At 49.3% G+C, this 24,530-nt stretch overlaps 1 protein-coding gene across 6 annotated transcripts in view; it reads right to left on the bottom strand.

The window, feature by feature from the left end:
- The window catches only part of Arhgef3 (Rho guanine nucleotide exchange factor 3), a 273,494-nt gene that overhangs the window by 130,413 nt on the left and 118,551 nt on the right, over positions 1-24,530 (bottom strand). For 5 of the 6 annotated variants that reach the window (XR_005877905.1, XR_005877906.1, XM_013118846.3 and 2 more), the window contains one exon: positions 3,467-3,529. Coding sequence is in view for 4 of the 6 variants with exons in the window: in XM_013118846.3 (XP_012974300.1) it covers positions 3,467-3,529 (63 nt within the window). In the remaining 2 variants the exon portion in view is untranslated. Of the gene's footprint in view, positions 1-3,466; positions 3,530-12,774; positions 12,904-24,530 lie in introns of those variants that run through there. The other variant, XM_021231585.2, reaches the window with a different exon arrangement.

Genomic DNA, 24,530 nt, shown 5'->3' with positions numbered 1-24,530 from the left:
GGATCAGGCAACGGATCAGTTCAAGTGCTGGAGGAAAATAAGACCTCAATTATTTTGCCAACTGCAGAGACATCCCAGTCCCGACTGAAGAACAATACTCTGGAGGCAAGTCACCCCCCACCCTGCACTTGGGGGCCCTCTAGAGCCCCCTGTAAAAGGAGTGGTCAACATGAGGGCTTGGCCAGGGTCCACAAATGCCTGGGAACCACGCGTGATCCGCGAGGTTGTTTTCTGGTTCGGGTTAGCCCACACTCACAGTTCTCTTGCCTCTGTCTCCTAAGTGCTGGGATTGCCTGCCTACGTGTGCCGTCACAGTCTGCTTGACAGATACTTTTTAATCAGCAGATGAATGCACCCGTGCACACGACTCCTAGTCTTTACATCACAAATATGTTTCTTGCAGATGAATGCACCCGTGCGAACGAGTCCTAGTCTTTACATCACAAATGCGTTTCTTTAAAGGGGGTTACTCCTTAGGAATCTCTCCACCTTCCCCCAACCCCCGTGTGTGTGTGTGTGTGTGTGTGTGTGTGTGTGTGTGTGTGTGTGTGTGTGTCCATGCCTCTAATTCTAGAGCAAGTATTTACTAAAAGCCCACTGTGTTCTCAGCGTTGGGCTAAGACCGAACAGGAACCTAACTACTGACCCTTGACGATGCCTGGCGGCTTCTTGTTCAAAGCACACACTCTGTGGCTGTGTCACCACTTAGGGAGTGGAACCAAAACTGAGAAGCACCCATCTCACTTTCCTAAAGCCTCACATCCTCCACCAGGGGCCACTAACTGAAACCTACCCCTCTCCCCCGACACTTTCCACTAACACACGGCAACAGGGTCAAAACAACTCTTTTTTTTTTTTTTTTTTTTTTGCTTTTATGAGACAGGGTTTCTCTGTATTGTTTTGGAGGCTGTCGGTCCAGCCCGGCCTCGAACTCACAGAGATCCGCATGTCTCTGCATCCCGAGTGCTGGGATTAAAGGTGTGTGCCACCACCGCCCAGCCAAAACAACTCGTTATCTGGCTGTGACACTGCCTTCGTTCCCTGATGCACGGAGGCAGGAGGACTGCCTGAGTCTTTGGGCTAATGGTCATTTTGGGGCAGAATTATGAAATAGCAGCAATAGAAACACTGTTGCTACGAGGACTCTCCTGGACATCACCCCTCAAGGGCACAGAGACGAAGTCCTTTGATAAAGGCCACTTCCTCACCAGAATAATTAATTCGCTGGGCTCAGAGCTTTAGATTTCACTGTGTTTATGGTGAGACATCTTCTCATGGGGGGGGGGCTCCACCCACCACTTAATTCAGCTTAGCCCATCTCCTCTGAGTACACACAGGGTGCCATGTTTGAAGTAAGAAACTCCTTCCGGGCCATGCTTGGTTCTGCCACACTTCCTGTTACGTCTGCATGACTCTAAGGGTCAGTGGAACTTGCAACACAGCAGTCTCATGCCCAGGAATAGCTTCCGGTCTCTAAGGTGAGCAATTATTGTATGTGGCAACCAATGGAGGAACTCCAGCCTAGGTTCTGGAGATTTCGCTTGCCAAGACTCAGACAAAGAGCCAGGTAAATCAGAAATAAGCCTGGCCATGGCTGAATCCCTAAGATGGCCCTATTAGTGAAATGGGGTAGATTTTTCTTCTATAAAAATCTCATTACTATGACAAAGCATGATATATGAGTTGGTCAAGATAAGAGGAAACATCTGAAACTGCACAGGGGGAAAAATCATTACCTAGAAATTATTCATTATCTGAAACGTAGGTGACCTGAATAAGAAGGCAAGTCAAAACCAAATCAAACTTAAAATTGCCAGTAATCCTTTCGGATCAGGGGTCAGCAGTTCTCTGATTTAAAAAAAAAGCATTTAGAGACATGCATTCCTGAAAAATAAAGACCAGCTTGCAGCTGAGAAAACTGTGTACGGATGCAGAATCTTAGAAATGCCTGAACAAAAGTCTAGCCCACCACCCCCCGGTGGTTAGAGCTTCATCTGCAGGCCAAGGACGTTGAAATGCATGATGACTAAGACTCTAGATCCTAAAAGTCTTGGGATTCTAAAAGTAAAGTTCGGCAAAATTAAAAATACCCAAATACACAAAATATCTTAATGCTGATGAGAGACGTTCCGTAGCTTCACCTGTCAGGAAGACAATATCCAATGAATAACAAAAGCCCCAGAACATCATTCTGTCTTGTCACCATGGAAACCTGGTAAACTAGCCCATCTCCATCAGTCTGAGGGTGTAAAAGACTAGGATAGCTAAACACCACATGGTGAAATAAAGGCACATCATTAGCAGTCAGCTCAAGATCATCCCACCAACGCTGCTACATCAGGAAATTTGGCAATAATTAAAAATAGCTAAAAGAGCATTGTTCACATTGGCAAGGAAGTGGCATTAGGTGGGAATCTAATAATTTATATCCAAAGAGTGTCCCATTTCACCATGGTTTTAGAAGACCCATCATCCAACCAACTGGAGAAGCTGGGACAAGGATAGTGGGAGTGGCTTGTCCAAGGTCCCACTGCTCAGTGTCGGAGCCTTCTTACGTCATAGAATGCTTTCCTGCACTCTGTGGGAAACACCGCGATGTTAGGTCTACACTGTACGAAGAGTAGACCCCAAAGGGTGTCTAAGATGAATAGATATGAGGAGGAACCCGGGAGGTCTTCCCACTCTAGCCCCCAGCCTGGATAATGAATGCTACACACACTCAATTGCATCAGTCACAGGACCAGGAAGTCACCAAATGAAATGCCTAGGAAATCCAAATGAGGCTTCTGACCTCCGCCATCACAAGCATTTGGCGACCACATCACTGAGCCTCTTTTTCGCGCTTGGGCTTTCGCAGGAAAACACAAAGCAGCTGATGTTTACTGAGCGCCTAGTAGGTACCGGGTGTTATGCTAGGCTTTCTCATTTTCATTGTTTTATTTGACTCACAAAGTCTTGTGGAGTCTTTTCAGCCTTATGTCCCGGATGAGGAATCACTCTGCATGAACGCTAAGCACAGAGTCTTGACTAAGATCTGTTGAACACAGCTCCACTCACTCTGCCATGCCAGAGTCTTTCCTAACCTTTGGGCCATCCTGCTGCTGGGATTTTACCCAAGCCACTGACTCCAACCACCTCCCAAAGGAAAAACATCCGCTATATCTTCTTGAACCAGCCTCTCAGACTGCACAGTGGAATTAATCTAGAGTCTACCCAGACACCTAAGTTTGGAATTCATTTTATGAGAAAAAAAATATGTGGGCAATAAATGGCTTGGGTATACAACTCTCTCCAGTAAAACAAAGAAGAGACATAAAAGGGAAAATCCTGTTGGTCACAACTCCAGAGTCGGATGATGGAAGCCCACCTTAAGTACACAGCCTGGCAACAACTAACATTCTTACTAAGAGTGATGCTTGTCACGGTGTGCAGGGATGGAATGGGAGGAAGCAAGGTCCGGACTTACACTTATGTCAAGACTGCACAGGCTGATGGCGTCTTCATCCTGGGTACTCTGCTTCCGTTTCCGCTGCAAGACAGATGGAAAAACAAAATTCAAATGTGAACAGGATTGTGGCTTTGATCAGGGAAGAAAACAGGCAATCAAATAACCCTGCAACTCTTCTCACTTCCAACGTGTCTCCCAAAAGTTCCGGCCAAGCTCGGAAGGTAGGAGATCAAAGAACCATGGGGAATTATTAAGCTCTGAGGTGAGGTAATTGGCTTGCATTCTTATCAGTCATGCCTCTCTCTCTCTCTCTCTCTCTCTCTCTCTCTCTCTCTCTCTCTCTCTCTCTCTCTCTCTCTCTCTCTCTCTCTCTCTCTCTCTCTCCCCCTCCACTCTGTGTGTGTGTGAGTTTTCCATAAATGTTTCTATTTAACCTTTAGAAACTTAGATACTAGGTCTAATTCTAACTGACTTGGAAGAACACATCAGAGTGGAAAGGAAATCTAATTTCCTTGGAATTATCTGTTCTAAACCTTGTACTGGGTCATGATGTAATCACAAGGCCACATTCCACATTCTGGAAATAAACATAAACATTGTCTCCAACCTTCCCACTGATAGGCATAAAAACTGAGGCTTAGGGATGGTGATAGGGGTAGCTGGGTAGCAGACACTTGCCTAGATCATAAAAGGCCCTGAATTCGATCCCCAGAAACACACACACACACACACACACACACTTACTTGCCTTTCTCTTTTATACTTCAGAATCAGAAAAGTCATTATTCTACTACAGGCATTTCAAATAAATTCATATAATTATGGTCACCACACTAAATTAAATGCAAAAATCTATTTTTCCCCTCTAGAAAGCCGACAAGACATTTATCTATAAACTACAAGGAAGCACATCCAAGATTTGTTCCGTTATCTTCTGCGTTCTCAGGTCTGCCTGGGCCAAGTATTTCCTGGGTCCTCAAATCCGTACCAAGGCTGCTTAGAGGGCAGCTACCAGAAGGCAGGAACTACCAGAGTGACATCACAGGACTGCCTGGAGATGTTTGGAGTCTGCAACACCAAAGAAGCCGCCTCCTCTTCTCATTCAGAACCTGAATCTGAGCAGAGGTAGGGATTGGACCATCATCTGAACAAAGGCTCGCTGAGCAGGTATCTACTAGGCTCTGCACTAGCTTCCGGAAAGGCACAGGTCGGCAAACTCCCACGGTTAAAGAATGCGCATTCATGTAAGAGAGACACGGCAAATGTGATCTGCGCACCCTAGATCCACACATCGGGAAAACCACTTCTGTGACTCACTCTTTCTCAGCTCCGGGGTTGGGATGGCAGGGTGGTGGTGACATCAGTCCCAAAGAAAGGGAAACAAATGTATCTTTGGTTTCCCAGGGCCTTAGGCATGCTAAGTGAGTGCTTTACTACGGAGCTGCACCCCAAGGCCCTACAACAACGCAGAGCAGAATATACCAGGTGCACACAGCTGGTGCTCTAAAGGCAGGATGCAACATTCTAGAAGTGCCAAGATGGAGGTCTTCTCACCGGAGGAGGCATTTTTATAATGGGACGAATAAAAGCATCAGATGAAGATGGGGAATGGGCTGGGGTTTCTTCTCACAAAGCCAGCTGCTTAGCTCTCCGCATCAGCATCTCTGATCACTTCTCAGGGATTCTGCAGCCGTCTGCATCCCTTCAGTGAGAACGCTTGGAGGCCCTACACCTCCACTAGTTTCGAGGCCCGACAAGCCTCCAGCTTCAGCCTCTCAACCAGCTAGGGCGACGGGCATGTGCCCCTGCGTCCAGTCAATATGATAACTTTTTTGAGACCGGTGCGGCAAGAAACCATTCCCATTTTACAGGTCAATGGACTGAGGCTGGCAGAGATTAGCAATTTGCCGGAAGTTCCACGCTATGCTATAATACTCGAAATTAAGGATTCTACTTCCAGAGGTAAAACCCTTCGCCACACTGCCTACATCTTACCCACCACCGGGAATGTCTGATGGAATCTTCTGTGTGGAACACTGTCCTAAAGACTGCACGGCGGGGCGAGCAGGCAGATGAGTATCCACCAGCCACACGAGGTAGGTGAGCAGTGAACAAGCACTGCAGGGAGGCCCTGCTGCTTAGGGGAACCCAGGCCCTCCCTGAGCTTAGCTTTCCCTGCCCTGTGATGCTGTGGTACTGCACCTGGGGTCGGGGTGGGGTCGGGGTGGGGCCTGGGTGGGCGGAAGGAAGCTCAAGTTCCTGACACTGTCTAGGAAGACAAAAACACCACTCACCAGGCCCGCCCACCGTGGGCACCACAGATGAGGGGTGTGGTGTCTGGAACAAGTGGCAGGCCCAGTGCGTGCCCAGGGTATAAGCGGCAGAGCTGTATGACATCACCTGGTATTGTCAGGTCACATATTCTGTGACGCTACAAATTGTATTCCTAGGGCTCAAGTATTTTGTCGAGCGGTACACAGTCCTCTCTAGAGGAGGACAGCAGATGAGAGCTCCTCTCCCCTCCATGAACCCTGGAACCCAGCCTCCAACCCTCAGCCACCAGCCCGGCTCTGACAGACATTTCCAAAGGCTTCAAGAGTCTAGTCTGACCCTCAGATGTCCTGCAAGTGGTCCTTTCCGTGATGCCGAAGTCAGTTACTTCAACTAAGGATGATCTTTTAAAAACCCACAGGGTGAGGCACTTGAGAGGCAGAGGCAGGTGGATCTCTATGAGTTCAAAGCCAGCCTGGTCTACAGAGTGGGTTCCAAGACAGCCAGAGCTACACAGTGGGACTCTGTCTCAAACATACAAATGAAAAGAAAGAAAGTGTGTGTGTGTGTGGGAGAGAGAGAGAGAGAGAGAGAGAGAGAGAGAGAGAGAGAGAGAGAGAGAGAGAGAGAGAAGAAAAGCAAGTCACGGGGCTGGGAGAGAAGTCTCGGCAGCTAAGAGCATTGGCTGGTTCAATTCCTAGCACCCACATGGCTTACAACAGTCCATAACTTCAGTCCCAGGGAATCCAATACCTCCGGCCTTGGCATGCACTAGGCACATGTGTGCCGTACAGACATACATGCAGGCAAAACATCTACACACATAAAATCATTTTTAGTTAAAAAAGGAACCCACACATATTACAAGATAAAAGCTGCATGGATTTTGAGATAAAGCTTTCTTGTCAGTTCTTATCACACAGGATGATGCCTAGCCGCTGCTGGCAACAAACAGGTCAGAAGGGTTTTTTTGTTTGTTTGTTTGTTTGTTTTAGATGTTTTTAAAGATAGGGTCTCACTATGTGACTCTGGCTGGCCAACGATTCACTACGTACACCAAGATATCTCTGGGCTCCCAAGTGTGGTGATTGCAAGCACCAGCACATCCAAGATGTCGGAAGCTTGAATTCTAAGTCAGAAGCAAAAGCTCCACAAAGCGTCATTTAGCCATCGCTCACCACTTCGTGGTCACTGAGCACATCTGTACCAACAGCTGCTCTGGGTGCTGGAAACCGGCATGGGCAAGGCATACCCCCGGACTACTCACTGGGAGTGAAAAGAGGGTAAGAGGATTTACTTCACACTGTGGTGGCCACTGTGATCTAGTAAGGCAGAGATCACATACTGGGTCATCTTCCTGATCTCCAGTGTCTGACTATGTGTGCATGCACCTATGTGCATGCACACGTGTGTGGAGGGCAGATGTTGGGTGTCTCCTTCAATCGTTTTCTTTTTTTCTTCTTATTCTTAAAGATGCATGTATTATGTATAGTGTCCCGTCTGCATGTATGCCTGCAGGCCAGAAGAGGGCACCAGATCTCACTACAGATGGTTGTGAGCCACCATGTGGGTGCTGGGAATTTAACTCAGGACCTCTGGAAGAGCAGCCAGTGCTCTTAACCTCTGAGCCATCCCTCCAGCCCTTCTTCAATCATCTTCAACCTTAAAAGTTTAATAGTTTTAATTATGGGATTATTTAAATATTTTAAAGATTTTATTTATTTATTATGAATACAACATCCTGCCTCTACATATGTCTGCACGCCAGGAGAGGGCTTCAGATCTCATTACGGATGGTTGTGAGCCACCATGTGGTTGCTGGGAATTGAACTCAGGACCTCTGGAAGAGCAGTCAGTGCTCTTAACCGCTGAGCCATCTCTCCAGCCCTATTTAAATATTTTAAATATGCTCGTGAGTGCAGGTACCACAGTGGCCAGAGTCACTGGGTCTCCCTGGAGCTGAGGTCCTAGGAGGATGTGGGGCACCTGGCGTGGGACCTGGGACTTGAACTTGGGGCCTCTGCAAGAGCAGTATATGATCATAACAACTGAACATCTCTGCAGACCTTTCGCTGTTTGTTTGTTGGTTGGTTGAGACAGATGCTCTCATGAACCTGGAACTTGCTGATTGGCTAGACTCACAAGCCAGCAAGCCCTAGGTAGGAACCCTTCTGTCTCCACAGCTCGGAGCTGGGTGCTAAGGATGGAACTCAGGTCCCACTGCTTACACAGAGCCTCGTAGGGTGCCGCTTGATTTCTGTAGCCTTGGGGCTTGTTCTCTTCACCAGCCTCCACCTCCAGAGAAGACCCAGGTGGAAGGAGAGGAAGGGCCACATGGGCAGCCGCTCTAGCTGGTCATGAAGGCGTGTCCTGGAGCGGCTGCACACATGCACCACAAACCCAACAGGCAACAGGAGTTTCTCGCGTACCAGGAAGCTGGGCTCATCGCGTTCATGCTCTACAGAACAATTCACGGAAGACATCACCAGCCAGAGCCAAGCCACGGAGCTACTGACAAGTAAGCTGAGAAACAGCTCCTGTAACCATCTAGTGAGACCTAGAACAAAGGTGACACTTCAGCCTGGCAAATATGTACTTCGTGCCTCTCAGACGGACTTATTTGTAGGATCTCATTTGAGCCTTCCAGCTACACTGTGAGGCGGGAGGGAACTAGGGAGCTCTCTATTCTGCAAGCTGGTGATAGGTGCTCAAGAGAGGCCACAGATCCAACCCAGGTCGTGCTAAGCAGTTCCCATCTCCCACGCCATCCCGCAACCAGGCCTGGGACGGCACATACGGCCTGCAGAGGAAGTACACAGTGTGCAGCAGGTGAGGACTGCAGAGACACCTTGGTGACTACTTGGTGTGGTGACATTCATGATTTAATAAAGCTTGCCTGAAGTGTCAGAATGCAAAGCCAGCCACACTGGTTAACTATAGAAGCTAGGCGGTGGTGGCACACACCTTTAATCCCAGGACTCAGGAGACAGAGGTAAGGTGGATCTCTGTGCGTTCCAGGCGACACTGACTACATGAAAGTGATCTAGGCTAAAAGAGAAACAGCTCACACAGAGGTCATCGCAGCACTTGGGACCTCGCGCCTTTAATCCCAGGATTTGAGAAGTATAAAAGGAAGAAACACGGGTTCTCGTGTGAGAACTAATCTCCAGCCATGTTGAGGAGAGCACAGCATTCTGGGGTTGCAGTCAGAGGCCTGGCAGAGAGCAGCAGTGCAGTCTGGAGGTGCAATCAGAGGACACAATTGCCCCTTCGGTCTGAGCCTTGGCAGAGGTGAGCCATCTCCAGGGCTTGGCTATTTTGCTTCTCTGATCTGTCTGTCTCTGGGTTTTTATTAATCGTGTTACAACTTGGGGAACCTGGGACGTTGTCCGTCCTAAGCTCTTTCTGTGGTCCTTTCGGGTTCCAGGCACTGTCACTGCTGTCACTGCCTGCTTTGGGGTCACAGACACTTTACTTGCGTAGGTCATGAGCCACAGACAAGCTAGGCAGGGGAGCGTCTGGGCAAGAAGGCTGTTGCGCGTTCCGTATGTCTACGCACTTGCTCGGGATGGATTTCCAGCCACTGTGAGGAACCAAGTTCCCACCCTGTTAACTTCTGTCAAGTACACTGAAGCGAAGGCACTACCCACTTCCCTTTCCACTATAAGAAAGCCGCTGGGGGAGGCCCAGTAACTGGGCATCTGCTTCCAAATCCAGCGCACAACTCTATGGGCTCCTCCCCAGCACCCTGGGCTGAGCAGATTGGCGAATAATTTCTGGATGGTGACTCAACGAACAAGACAAAAGGGATGGGTGAAGAAGACCTGTACTCTTGAGGTGACACCTCGCCCCTCCCGGTAACCACCCAGCCCAAACCAAATCAAAACCCCAACACCAAGGCCGCTGAAGGCTGGGGTCCTTCAACCTCAAGCTTCTTACTGTTCAGATAAAAAGGCAGCATTGTCCTTACCACAAGGGGCATAGCTTTCCCTTAAAATTTTCGAAGCACAGGAAGTGCAGACCTCGGTCCCAGTGGGACTTTGGTGAGCTCCGTGCCTCCTGCGGGAAGAAGGCTCTAAGGTGAGCTCAGCGAATGTCACAGCCAGCCGTGACAAGAGGAAGATGAGGTCCCTGTCCCTCCAAGAGGAAGATGAGGTCCCTGTCCCTCCAAGCCTTGCCAGTGGCTTCACGGGGACGGAAAACAGCGGATTGCAACCATACGTGGCCACGGAGGGCACACCAGTGTTCCCAACGGGGGTGTGAAAGTTAAAACAGTGACAGAAGAAGCCGCAGGGGCAATGACCCTGCGGAGTATCTCAGTGCTTGCAGCCCACAGGTGGTAGATAGGTTCTAGCTTTGGGTCCCGCCAAACCTTCTTCTTCAAACAGCAAAACACCATGAGGCCCCTGCCTGTGTGACACGCCACAGAGCAGGACCTTTGCACATTTAGCTGTAAGGTGTCACGGAGGGATGAGTAACCCTGGACAGGCCTGGCAGTCTATGCTGGGGACTCGCCCAGCCTCTGCCATCGTCCTTGCCCTTCCTCTCCTGGGCCTGTCTTATAATTGCTGTCCCTCGGGCTGCTGCAGGGACACCTCCTCTTAGGCTTGGCCACCTTCGGATAGCCCAAGGCAGACCCCTAAACTCCTTTGGCAAATGGTCCAAGGACAACCTGTTTTCCTGTTGTTCTGTGGAAGGCTGTTTATGAATAAGCACCGGTCCAACTGACTACTAGGGTATTCTCAGAGAGCCCATAGTGGTTCCAGGCCTGAATACATTAACCTCCCCTGTCCCAAATCTTGAACTGCTATGAGGGTGTGAGCCTTAACCGCCAAGGAGACTCACCAGGCATCTTCAAGCCAGAAGAGAAGGGAAACACTAGAGCCAGGCACCTACTAGGAGCCAGTGGCGTGTCCCCTACTTTATAAACACTGTGGTGTTCATTTCAAAGACTGGGGTGCTGGAAATTGCCGAAGTCAGGGCTTTACTGCGTGCAGAACAGGAAGTGGATTTTCCTTTGGACCAACCAGTTGTCTTCCTACCACATAGTGCTGATTCCTTCTCTTTGTCCTGTCTGCTAGGAAGTGTTTCCCTTTAGGTTACTATCTGAAAATGGCTTTAAAAATGTGTCTGCATACTTACTTAACACGAGCCACACATGGGTACCCATGCATGTAACCTTAGCAGTTAGGACGCAAAAGCAGGAGGAGGATAGAGCAAGTGCGGGGCCAAGCTGGTCTACACCGCATTCAGTAAGTTCAAGGGCAGCCTCATCTAAATAACGCACACCATGTTCAAGGCCAGCCTGGTCTACACAGCAAACAGCAAGTTCAAGGCCAGCTTGGTCTACACAGCAGCCAAGAGTAGAAAGTCTATCTCAAGTAAGTTTGTGTATGAATTGTATTTTGGGTGGGTAAAAGTGCTTATGGCCAACCCTCAAGACCTGAGTTCAATTTCTGGGACCCACATAGTGGAAGGAGTGATGTGACTCTGACAAGTTGTCCTCTGACCTCCAGAGGTGCACTGCGGCACATGCACACCCATCCACACACACACACACACACACACACACACACACACACACACCATAAATAAATGTAAATTTAAGAAGACTTAGTAAACAGTATTAACATGTCCACAGAAATTTATCTTGCATACCTCAAGGAAATTAAGAGAAGACATGCGACAAACTGGAGTATAAAAATCCTGCTCTGCCACTTGCTACTTGGTGCGACTCTGAACAACTTGTTTTATTTCTTCATTTACTCAACTAAAATTAATTGAGATGTACTACTTCGTCAGGAAGGTCCCAGGTATGCGGGATATACCAATGTCTATCAGCTTTAGTTTTCCCATCACAGGGATATCTTAAGAATTAATGGGTGGGCTTTAATCCCAGCACTTTGGAGGCAGAGGCAGGAGGAGGATCCCTGTGAGTTTGAGGCCAGCCTGGTCTACAGAGCGAGTTCCTAGATAGCCAGGGATGCTACACAGAGAAACCCTGTCTCAAAAACAAACAAAAAATCATCAAACCAAACCAAACAAAAAAGCATTAACGGGGCCGGGCGTTGGTGGCGCACGCCTTTAATCCCAGCACTCGGGAGGCAGAGGCAGGCGGATCTCTGTGAGTTCAAGGCCAGCCTGGTCTACAGAGTGAGTTCCAGGACAGCCTCCAAAGCCACAGAGAAACCCTGTCTCAAAAAACAACAACAAAAAAAGCATTAACGGTATAAAATATTAGGTGTATGGTAAGAGATCTAGAAAACAGTCATGAGGTCATTGCTGGGGTTTATCGTCCCTGTCTCGGCTGGGATCATTACTCTGTGGCCACTTGACTTTGGGAGGCACTCACGTGGGTGTGTCAGTGAGGAGGCCTTCGGCGTGATAGACACAGAGTCCCGGCCTGCCACCTAACTCTCCTAACTGCCCAGACTCCGTGGCGTTGATCACAAGGCCTCTTGGGCAGCTTTAGCTGTGTTGGCGCCTGGTCCTTTCCACTCCTTTCTCGGAGCAAATGGTGACTCTGACTTCACTTTAAATGGCTGGGGTTAAGTTCATTAGCATCAGAGCAGCCCTGTTATTTAATCACGGATTAAATTTAATTTCTATTAAATAAGATGGCCACACAGTAAAAGCCCACTGACTGACGGAGAGGACACAGCCCCTGACTTGACAGCAAACGGTGCCTGATTAGTCGTTCATAATTACTCAGTCTGAACCAGGGCTCCAGGCAGTTTTGTTGCTCTGTGTTCTCGATGGCAAACAGCTTTGGTGGTTAGGCAGGCTTTGATGCTGTCTCTCTCTCATCTGGGACTTCTTTCAGGAGAGATCAGCAAAAGCGTTCTGTGGGCTTGCCCTCAGCTGGAGCTTGACTTCACCAACTCGTGTTTGAGCATAAAAACACCCCTCATTGTGTGTTGACCCAGAGGTAAGAGGATCGAGGGAAGACCCTAACCCATTTAACATGGGACTATTTTTTCTTTCTTCCCGATTTTCAGACACCCTCCCTTTTCTGTCCTCCTAGAACTCAAGTCCCTCCCTGCCCAGACTCTTACCTGATGCTCACACGGTGCCCTCTGGGCTACTGGTCCATCCATACACCCTAACTCACTCGGTATGTGGCTGTGCCCAGACAGCACTGATGTCAGCGTAGAGGTGCCCGGCAGGCCATGCAGGCAGAAATGAGGCATTTGCTTCTTATTTCCCCACTTATCTGCCATGGAGCCTCGGGAAATCATTCGTGCCACCTGTCTATGCCTGCCTCTCGTCTGTAACCACAGCAAAGATTTTCTAGAACTGACAGATATTATCTACTATCAGCAGTTAAGACCACTGGCAGCAGTAATAGTATGTGAAGGCACCAGGCTAGAAATCAAGGAGAAAAATATCAAAAATGTTGAAAGCTCCAGAAAATATAGACACCATGTCCCAGATCTGTCCCTGTCCAGGTCCGGGTCTAAGGTAGGAGGAAGGGTTTGTATCCACCAAGATTTTCAACAATGAGCTGTGACAAGAAGCACAAAATTGAGTTTGCCAGGACTTCTTCCCAGACCTTCTAAATTATGCTGATTAGTTTGTTTCCACTGGCTCACAGGTGCCGGGGATTAGATTAGGTAACACTGTTACCACCGGCGCTCTCCAGACTGTTTATCTGTTTTTTTTTGCCTCAGCAATATGTAGCGGGCAAGCCCTCCATGCAAGACACTGCAGCCTCAACCTCTCTCCAGTCTCTTGGTTCTAAAACACGTTGTAAAACTCTTTTTTAAATTATTCACTAAAAAGCCAGGAAGATGGCTCCCTTTCCATAGAACCTAAGGACCTGACTTCCACCCCAGGGACCCACATAGTAGAAGGAGAGAACTCACTCTCACAAGTTGTCCTCTGATCTCCACACACGCCATGGTGCACACAGCGAGCCCACCCCATAAATAAAGAAGAGACAGAAACCTCTAATCCTCCACTGATAGAGTCATCTGAAATTGTATTAATAAACATTAATTCAGACAGACAGAGAGAGAGAGAGAGGAGTCTAGGAGATGTCTTAATTTCTAGAGAAGCACCTCCTATAGTCAATGGCAGACTATCCAACTCCATAACTCAGCCCCAGACATGATTATCCACAGTAGCCCGGGTCGCTGAGTGGACAATGAGAGTCCTTGGGTCTGTCCTGAGCTATTTAAAAATGCTGTGCCCCTCCGGGGCTGGTGACACTTTGCCCACCATGGTTGCCTGTTGATTGATGAATTGCCAACAGGCATGTCTTCAGCCCAGCCCCAGGGACACAGCTTCCGACCACCAATGGTGTCTGAAACCTGGATTCCTTGGGGCAACAGCCCCACAAAGCGGCGATGAGGAATGCCATGGGAATGGGCAGCGCTTTCTAAGCTGCCTCGGAGATGAGGACACAGATAGACAGAAAGTATGGGGCTGAGGTGTGGCTCACGACAGAGCGTGCCTGAGGCCCTGGTTTGATTCCTAACACTAATAAGCAAACAAGTATCCTTGCCGACACACTAGGCGCCATCAACCGTGCTGTAACTCCCAGCCTAAGAAGCTGGCGTTGGTTTCTTTACAGACCATTTGGCCTCCCGAATAACAGGATGTACTGGTGTGAACCATACGGCCACACTTGAGATTTCCATAGGTCAGAAAACAGCTGAGGATTACGGCCACTAGGCACGGCCTTTGCTCTGTGATGCACTGGAGCTAGCCGATGAAGGAGGGACAGACAAGTCTGAGAAAGGGTGCCAGCTGTGACATGCGCTGGAGTCCCCTGGTTACACATTCTTGCTGAAAGCACTTAACTGACGCCTTCACAGTGCTGTGCACACTGCCCAGCACACAGCACGTGCTCGATAAAGTATTTGTTAATGGGTGAATTATAATAGTGAAATCTGTTTTACTTGTGCCTCTTGTTTATCTTGAGTTTCCTTTTGTGAATTTTTTTTTACATTTTTTTTACTTCATTTTACATTCTAACCACGGTTCTTTTTCCCACCCTTCCTTCCACCCCACCCCCACCTTCTCCCCAGCCCACTCCCAGTCTGCTCCTCCTTACGGGTAAGGGCTCCCATGATGGAGTCAACCTAGTCTGGCTCATTCGGTTGGGACAGGGCCTGGCCCCTCTCCCATGCATTAAGACTGAGGATGGTATCCCACCATAGGGATGGGCTCCAACAAGCTGGCTCATGTACCAGGGTTCTATCGTGGTCCTACTGCCTCTGATCATGGCATCTCACTCTAAGGAATGGGCTCCAACAAGCTAGCTCATGTGTCAGGTTTGTATTGTGGTCCTACTGCCAGGGACCCCTCTGATAGTCTAAGCTGCACAACTGTCTGCCACATATGGAGGGCCTAGTTCGGTCTCCCGGATTCTCCACAGCTGTAGGTCTGAGTCCATGAGTTTCCACGAGCTTGGTTCAGCTGTCTCTGTAGACTTCTCCATCACGATCCTGACCTCCCTTGCTCATGTAACCTCTCCTCCCTCTCTTCACCTGGATTCCCGGAGCTCGGCCTGCTTCTTGGTTGTGGATCTCTGCTTCTGGTTCCATCAGTTACTGGATGAGGGCTCTACGATGCTAGTTGGGGTAGTGAGTTTGGTTTTTTATTTTATGTATGTGTATATGTATGGGAGTTCAAGTATGTACATGCCACGGGACACATGCAGAAGTCAGAGGACAACTTGGTTGGAGCTGGTCCTCTCCTCCTCCTTGTTTTTGAAGCAGTGTCTCTCTTGCTCTTTAAACACTGGGATGCACAGTCCAGGTTAGCTGTCCCAGGAGCTTCCAACAGATCCTTCTGCCTCTGCCTCGCATCTTCCCGCAGGGGAGCTGGAAATGCAGGTGTGCGCCACATCTGGCTTTTCGTGAGGGTCACTGGGCTTGTGTGGCAGGCACCCTTACCCACTGAGCCATCTCCCTGGCCCCTCATCTTGGGTTTCTGTTATCAAAATTCAGGAATATTATGGGCCCTGAAATTTTAAAACGGTACCTTGCCACCAGGATGCCTTGGCATTTAACCTCTTATAGCTTTGTGATTGGTACTTTGTGGGCATGTGGGTTCATCTTCCAGAGACTTCCCATGCAAAAAGGAATCCTAACCTTAGAAAAACATCGATTTCCTAGAGAATGGGTCAGGCAGTGAATAAGCATACTTTGGTTTTGCACACACTCTAGGCCTTGGGAGAAATGGACTGGGGAGGACTTCGGAGCAAAGCTCCAGGATTAGAAAGTGAGGCACGGAGTAACCCTCTTCTCTGAAGCCACAACTTTCGATTTTTATGAAGCCTTGCCAGGACATGACAGGGCCACTGAAGACAATGCCCTGAGTCGTTATATGACCCTTGTGTTTAGAGGCCCTTTTCCATCCTTCCTGGAGTTCATGGACATGGTAAGCCCTTCCTCCACCTACAGCCACAGGGACAAAAGGACAGTGGCCCGCATCACAGCTGACAGCCCTCCAGACATCGTGAGCGATAACTGGCTGCCACACTATTGCTCTCCCTGCTTCTCTGCAGACTGGCAAGCGGCACTCTCCGTGAGACACTGCCATGCTGTAGACTGCTGACCCTTGTGGAGCCAGCTCTGGCCAGGTTGGTGCACAGGGGCCCACGGTGGGGCCTCTGCCTCGGCACAGCCCGGGGCTGTTCCTGAAGCCCCAGCTGCCTCCAAGGATCTTGTGGGCGAGTAAGCTCTCTGCTCCCCTCCAGTCCCACACCCCTACTCACTTGCTGTGCAGAGTCCAGACTGGGATGGGGTTTACAAGTGAATCTGCGGGCTCAGTCTCTTGAGTGCTGGCATTACACGGGGGCAGCATCGCATCTGGGTGAACCCATTGTTCTGGGGAGAAGGGCACTGATTATCACAGTAACTTTCCTTACAGCTTTCTTCCATGCTGACTGAGAGGAAGACCTCAAAGGCAAACTGTCAGCCTTGTGTGAACTGCCCGGTCTTTGTTGTTTGCTCTGTCTTTGCTTGGTTTGTTTTGGAAGACACACACTTCTGATCAAACGATACCTGTCTCCGTCTCCGGTGTAAGGAATTATGGTCCTAAGACCCACTTCATGCTGTGAAGGTGTCTGGGATGACCCAGGCTTTAGAGGATCTCCAGGGGCTCTGAACCAGAGAAACTTAGAGGCAGGAAGGATTCATTGGGCTGACACTTCCAGGTCACAGTCCGTCATGGAGGGAAATCAGGGAAGGAATTCAAGGCAGAAACATGGTGACTGCAGTCGTGAAGGAAAGCTTCCTGTTGGCTCCCTCGCCGCTGATGCTTAGCTGGCTCTCCTACACAGATTAAGACCGCCTGCCTCAGGATGGCACTGCTACCGGGGCACTGGGCCCTCCTAATCAATGAAATAGTCAAGACAATCTCCCAGAGGCACGCTCCATGACTCCAGGCTGTGTTGAGCTAACAATTAAAGCTAATTAGGATGCCTGGTATCTTTATTTGGGACCCCTGTAACGCAAGCCCCGTGGTAAGACAGAGGACCAAGCTATCTGCCTAGAAGGGTCCCTTGGAAGAACCGGTGAGCGTGGAAGAAGTGAGGGCAGCAGGAAGTGAGGGCATCAGGAAGGAGAGAAAGCGAGTGTAGCCAGTAGGTGACAGCCATGCCTAGCCAGAGCCTCACTTGCCGGGGGACCGCCCGAGAGAGTTTGTAAAACAGGGTTCCTAAGTCTCCACAAGGAGTGACGAGGTGGGGTTGCCAGACACCATGCCTCCTTTGGCTGATGGGGAGCGTTCCTTGGGATGCCAGCCGCCTTGGACGGCAACTCCCTTAGGCCACGTGGTTGGTGCCTTGGGGGTAAGTTGTGTTCACTGTAAGCTCAGGGAGTTGGACCAGATGACCTCTGACTTCTCCGCGTGGCACCTCACGGTAACTCCGAACCTGCTATGCGCAGCAGCCCCTCACTCTCCATACAAAGTTACCGCGTCTTCAACGCATTGCCATCCTGAATCCTTCCAGGAGGCCAGCTCGCTTTGACATTTACCAGCTTGCCTCCCCTCTGGGCACAGAGAGTCTCAGGCCACAGCATCAAGCTAAAGTTTAATAGCACTGTTTCGGAATATTTATTTACCTTAATAGTTACATTCTATTTATGGCAAGCATATTGAACTTTTTGCTTATCTTAGTAATACGAGCTTTCAATCGGCAGCTACCAGGGGAGTCCCTGTTGTTGTTTTGTAGAAACATCTCAATGTTAAGGTGATTCGTGGCTCTAGCAACATTTTGTAAGCCATCAAAGTCACTGGTAAGTGTCCCATGCATTTTGCCACTCATGACAAGCACAGATGAGCGCCTCCCTCTGGCTTTCTCTCCTGGGATGGATGAACAGGGCCTCCTCTTTTTCCTTGTCTGCCCAGTCATGGATTAAAAATGAAATTCCTATCTAATAGGCCTAACTTTAGCCACAGGATATGGGAGTGCTCCGGAGACCAGAAGCACTAGCCATGCTTTGTTTGAGGACGGACACTTTATCTTCCGTAGGCCTTCTTCCTTCTCCCTGTGGAGGGGGCAGTGCTGCTCGCTCTGCTGAGCCAGTGGGGAGCCAGGGCCGAGGCTCTGCCTCCTGGCTGGATTCACAGGACACTCCTAACTGGCTTACAACATCATGTACTGTCAAAAGACGAAGCAATGCCCACGTTCTGATGTATTCTAACCGGTGCTGTGAGGATGAGGGGCGTCCAAATGAGACGTTTAAAGACCTTCTCTTCTGTGTTGTAATCATCTAGACACCCTGGCGACACATATGAGATGCTTTTTTCAGAGACAATTCAGCTTCCATCCAGATACTTTTCCAACTTTATTGTAACACAACTTCGAAGCCCGTGCTACCGATCGTTAGCAGACGTTTCCAAGTCATAATGACGTTATCTGTTTCTTGCCTGATGCATAAATTGTAAAATAAACCAATTTAACAAACAATTGTGATCTATTTTTAGGGCTGGCACCCTTAAAAAATGAAACATTAGCCAGTTTGCTTTCCCTCTGGATCAGTTTCTCCATCGATAAGTTCAGGGAGCTGAGCCAGATGACCTCCAGCATTTCTCTCTCATACGACAGCGTGTGGCCGAGGACACAGCTGGCTGGAGCAAGCAGGTGGCAATGAGAAAGACAGATTGGGACACGCTGAAGAGAAGTCCACTTGCCTCAGAATTGCAGGTTACAGCAGTAACCTTTCTACCAGCAGAGAGAGAGAATGTGTGTATGTGTGTGTGTGTGCGCGCGCGTGTGCTCGCCTGCACGTGCGCGCGCGTGTTCATGTTCACTGAACAGATCACAGAAAGGTGTATCTGTTTATCGTAGGTCTGGGAAAGAGGCTGTGCACCCCCTTGCAGCCGCACCCACAAGCGTTCATGTGGGGGTTGGAAACTTCCACTACCTGCCTGTGTCAGCAAAGACACAAAAAGCTGTTTCGGGCATGATAGACGCTGAACTTGCCAGGAGCAGAGCAGAGTGAAAGCAGGGAACCTTGGGCCCGAGAGCAATGGTGTTTCAGACAACTAAAGTAGAACAAACCCAGTGCGTGGCCTTTCTGGGAGGAGGACCCAGTGAGGTTACACTGGTTGGTGACGGTGACCCTGCCTTCAGACTCACGGAAACCTCAGGACCTCAGACTGGGCTCTTTCCCAAACCCCAGTCATGTGAGGCAATAGACACCTAAGACCAGCTCATGGGGGAAATGTCTATCCAAGGGAAATACTATCTTAACAATTTTTTATTCCTTCCTCATCCAGGGAACCAAAATAGAGAACCAATTTCTTTGTGTGTACACACCGACGGACACACACACGGACACGGACACATACCTTATGCTCCAAGGTAAGAAGAGAGATGAGGTGCTAGAGAGGAGGGGTTTAGACAGTAAGCCACTCATGCCTGCACATTGGCAAAAATTTGTCTGACTACACAGAGATGGAGAGGCGGGGTTTCCCATACAAAGGACCAGAGACTGCGTGGCCACCCTCAGCTCGCAGTCAAGCTGCGGATGTGTGGCCGGCCGCTCAGACCCTACCTTCAGAGACACACGCTACAGTTAGTCCTGCCTACAGTCACTCAGGGACCCACCCGCAATGCGTTTGAAAGACAAGACTAGAAAAGCGGAAATGTCCATCAGCGGGAAGCAGTGTGCAGGACAGTACTCGCATGCCTGTCAGTCAAAACGGTTCTACCTGCGGATCACCTTCCCACACACAACCACACCGAGTCACGTGACTACGCCTTGCCGTGTACACTACACATCACCTCCAGCACTGCTGGCTCATGTCACCTACCGGACTCATGAGGAAGGGTTGAGTCCACAGTGACCCAAACAGAAACACACACACTCACACGCACACACATACACACACACGCACACGGACACACACATATGTGCCCGCACACACACACACACACACACACACACACACACACACACACCTGCTTCTGGACCAGAGATCTTGATTTTTTTTTTGACTCGTGACCTCTTTATACTTTTAAAACTTACTGAGAGCCCCGGTGAACGTGTTTGTGTGGCTAACACCATCTATGGTCTTAGCATGGAAAAATAAACTCTCAGACTGGGGGTGTAGCTCAGGGATGGAACCCTTGGCTCACCTCCACGAAGCTCTAGGTTCCACCCAGCACCGAATGAAACTGGGCAGTGCTGCAATCCCGGTTCTTAGAAAATGAAGCAGAGGGACCAGACAGTCAAAGCCATCAGCAGTGACACTGGGGGCTTTGTCACTGGAAGTCAGCCAGAGACACCTGAGAGCCTGTCTCTATGAAAAAGAAAAACTTAGACACTCAAGAAGTATCCATTTGGCCAGGCATTGATGGTGCACGCCTTTAATCCCAGTACTCGGGAGGCAGAGGCAGGCGGATCTCTGTGAGTTCGAGGCCAATCTGGTCTGCAGAGTGGGTTCCAGGACAGCCTCCAAAACAGTACAGAGAAACACCAAAAAAAAAAAAAAAAAGAGAGAGAGAGAGAGAAAGAAAGAAAAAGAAGTATCCATTCTTCCAAAGAGTAGGGTGTTGGACCTGTTTATCTAACACACTTTTGAACAGAGTTTAACTGTATCTTCCTTGTTCTGTTTGACCAGTGCTCCTTTCTGCCCGGCTGGCCTGTCCGAAGGAGCTGCATTTGAAGACCTGCTCCTGGGTTCATCCGCTGGGGCATTCCATTCAGACCAGTGCACCGGAAGCCAGCTTTCTCGTCCACCCTGAGCTATCTCCCTCTACGGCTTGGCAGTCCCCCGGGGTCCCAAGACCAGAGTTTCTGACTTTGCTTCCCCCAACCTGCCAATCAGGTTTGTGTCTAAAATCTGTTGCTGTCCTGTTTTACATGCCGAGCCTTCTGTCACCGCTGGGTGCCTGCAGAACCGCCCACCACAAATCACCAACCCTACCATACACCCAGGCCCCTGCCAGGCCACCTGTGCACCCTTCATGACTCAGCCCGAGGGTCCTCATCTAGAAACTACCCCGATTCACCCTCGGTTTTCACTTTTTATTTTCATTTTTTTAGATACTTATTTTTAAGTAGGTAATACGGATGGCATGGCGGTATGGAGCATTTTTGTTAATCATTGAGGATTTCCCTCTGCCCCAGGGGAAAGGGTGGGTGGGACAGGGTTTCATGTGGCCCAGACCGGCCTTGAACTCCTGCTTGTCCTGCCTCTGCCTCTGGGAGTACACGTGTGAGCCGCTGTACTTGGCTAAACGGACAGGCTTAAGTTGTGAGAATGCAGAGCCTACAATGACAGACACACCTTTTCTCCCCTCCAGCCATCTCCTCCTCTCCTAGGAGACAACCTCTGCGCTGAGTTCCTTCCAAACTGATTCTTCCAGAGCCGTCTCAACATACAGAAGCAAGCATTTCACCCAAATGATGGCAACCCTTCCCCTGTATCTCGAAAGTCCCCCCACGCCACCAAACCATCAAGCCAACACGAACGGCTCCATCTCTTCAGTAGCTGCAAAGGTTTTCTCTCTTTTCTTGACTCTGGTTTTGGTTTTGGTTTCTCAAGACAGGGTTTCTCTGTGTACCCTTGGCTGCCCTGGAACTCGCTCTGTAGACCAGGCTGGCGCCAAACTCAGAGACCCACCTTCTCTGCCTCCAGAGTGCTGGGATTAAAGGCGTGCTCCACCACACCCTGCCCAGCAAGGCATATTTTTGATGCATTTACTTATCGAAGTCTGCATTGGCTGGCATATCTGTGGTACAGGAAATGTTCCGCACAAATCAGTCTATGTGCAGGAGAGAATGCAGGGGTAATAAACCCAGGAGTGTGAAGCTAAGTGATAATTCATGCTGTCAGGGTGTACTGAAGAGCCCACCGCAATTTATACTCCCACTGGCCAAGCGTGGACCAGCCTGCCACCCTTACCAACGGCGTCATCTATCTTTAAAAATCCCACCAAGGCTCAAAGTGAGAAATGATAGTTTGGCCAGGTTTAAGCCGACAGTTTTCTGAGATCAAACCTCTGGAATTGTGGTATATGATGCAGTAGTCAGGAAATACATGCATCTATTCAAATTTGCATTTTAATTCAGCAAAATGAAGAGGAAAAAAATTGAGGTCAGTGCCTTAGCTGCACTAGCCAGTTTCTAATAGTTAGTGCCACCTGTGGCCACTGCCCTCCATCTAAGACAGGGCAGGTTCTCCAAGTGGTACCACACTAGACCTGAATTGGCCACTGTGACCCATGTGCAGTGGCCAGACATTAAAATATGGCTGACCTCAGCTGACCTGTGTATTTGAATGTGTGTGTGCACGTGCAATTAAAATCAAATGCTACTAATTGGGCATTGAGCTAATATTATGAAAGTTAATTTCTGTTTTTACTTTGTTCTTAACCTGGCTACTAGAACATGTAGAATTGTACATGTCGTTGGTGCTGTTCCCACAGGGCAGTGCACAGCATACCCAGAGGCAGGTGCTCCAATGGCATGATTACTTTCTCATAGGAATAAGTGCGATCCATATAACTGTGAAGCGAAACAGAGCCTTTCCAATCCTCTTCTTCCATGCCCTCCCTTGTCCCACGCAGACAAGGCTGAGCAAGGAAAAAAGGGAGGGCCACGAGGAATCTGCTGGCCAGGAACCAGCCTGCGAGGAGCCAGCACACACCCCACCTGGGCGGCCACAGGCAGGAAGTGGTGGCATTGCTGACCCCCCCCCAGGAGGGGCTGATTTCCTGGTGGCAGTGGAAACAATCCTCCTGAAAACAAAGTGCCTTCAAAAAGAACACAAGGATGGCTCCAAATAAGATTTCCAGTGCTCTGTGGGCCCAGTTCCTCCCTTCCCCCCTCGCTTCAACACAGGTCCCCAACCCAGCAGGCTCTGTGAGCAGCTCTAGGTGAGGACAGGGGACATGTGACAGGGGAGACCAGAAAAAAAGGACACACGGCTCTACCTTAAGCATCTCACAACGTGATGGTTGTGCGGTTGGGAGATGTGACACATTTCAGTCATCTGTGTCTTGGACTTGGGAAATGAAGGGACAAGAATACTCAGTTTTAGCCTGGAGTTGGTGGTGTACACCTTTAATCCCAGCACTCAGGAGGCAGAGACCAGCCTGGTCTACAGAGCAATTTCCAGGACAGGCTCCAAAACAATACAGAGAAACCCTGTCTTGAAAAACAAAAACAAGAAAAGAAAACTCAGTTTTGCAGTATGGCCCATGAAGTTGACAGTACAGGACAGGCACTATATTCTAAAAAGTAAGGTCTAACATCATAGGCCAGCAAAATGACTCAGCAAGTTAATTCTTGCAGCCTTGGCAACCTGAATTCAAGCTCCAGAGCCCACATGGTGGAAGGCGAGAACAAATTCCCAAAAGCTGTCCTCTGATGTCTCTACATGTACATGTGCATACACACGCACACACATGCGCATGCACACTCACACACGCATGCACACGCACACTCACACACTCACACGCATGCACACACACGCATGCACACGCACACTCACACACATGCACACACACTCACACGCATGCACACGCACACTCACACACGCATGCACACTCACACACGCATGCACACGCACACACATGCACACACATGCACACGCACACTCACACACGCTTGCACACGTTCATAGAAAGGTTTTTTAATCTAATCTCATTTGAGCATAAATCACCTGATTGGGAAAAACATTAATAGTAATAATTATTATTATCATTATTGTATTTATTATTAAGTAACAGCAACTATTATCATTACCATCATCATTTGTATGCCTTTGGGCAAGGGAAGTGGCCTACCTGGGTCTCTGCTGTGTAATCAGTAAGGTTTGGTAGGATGAGTTTTCCCCTGCCTCTTTCAGTGGGTAGGGACCATAACCATAAAAAGGAAGTCTCATCAACCCTCTTCATCCTCATTGCCTGCCTTGTTTGGAAAACACGCCCTGGACAGTTAACCTAAGTTGAACTCTGACATCAGCACTGACTCATAGAATACTTCCTCTCCCACTGGACGGGTTTTCTCAGAGGCAGAAGGAAAGAGAGTGAGTGGATGGGCCATCACTGGAACAGAACTCTTCCCTGGGGGGGGGGACGCTCATAATTATATGCAATTTTCTGCGAAGAACACTCCTGGGGTGCATGAGGCCTCATGAGGACGGAGGGCCAGTGATTCAGAGAGACGGTGGCAGAGCCACGTACCATGTGGGGACTTGGAAGGTCAGCACCCAGAACAGCCTGGGAGCTCTGCACCTGGGTTGTCCAGGAGCAGAAGCCTTCGGTGAGACGCCCCCAACACCTGCATCATTTACTCTCATTGCACTGGTAAGCGAAGGCTCAACAGTGATACCTGTGACC

The sequence above is a fragment of the Mesocricetus auratus genome, unplaced genomic scaffold (assembly GCF_017639785.1).
Source record: "Mesocricetus auratus isolate SY011 unplaced genomic scaffold, BCM_Maur_2.0 Super-Scaffold_100006, whole genome shotgun sequence".
In the NCBI taxonomy this organism is placed as follows: domain Eukaryota; kingdom Metazoa; phylum Chordata; class Mammalia; order Rodentia; family Cricetidae; genus Mesocricetus; species Mesocricetus auratus.
The sequence above is the reverse complement of the archived record's forward strand: the minus strand, read 5'-3'. Positions and strand labels throughout refer to the sequence as shown.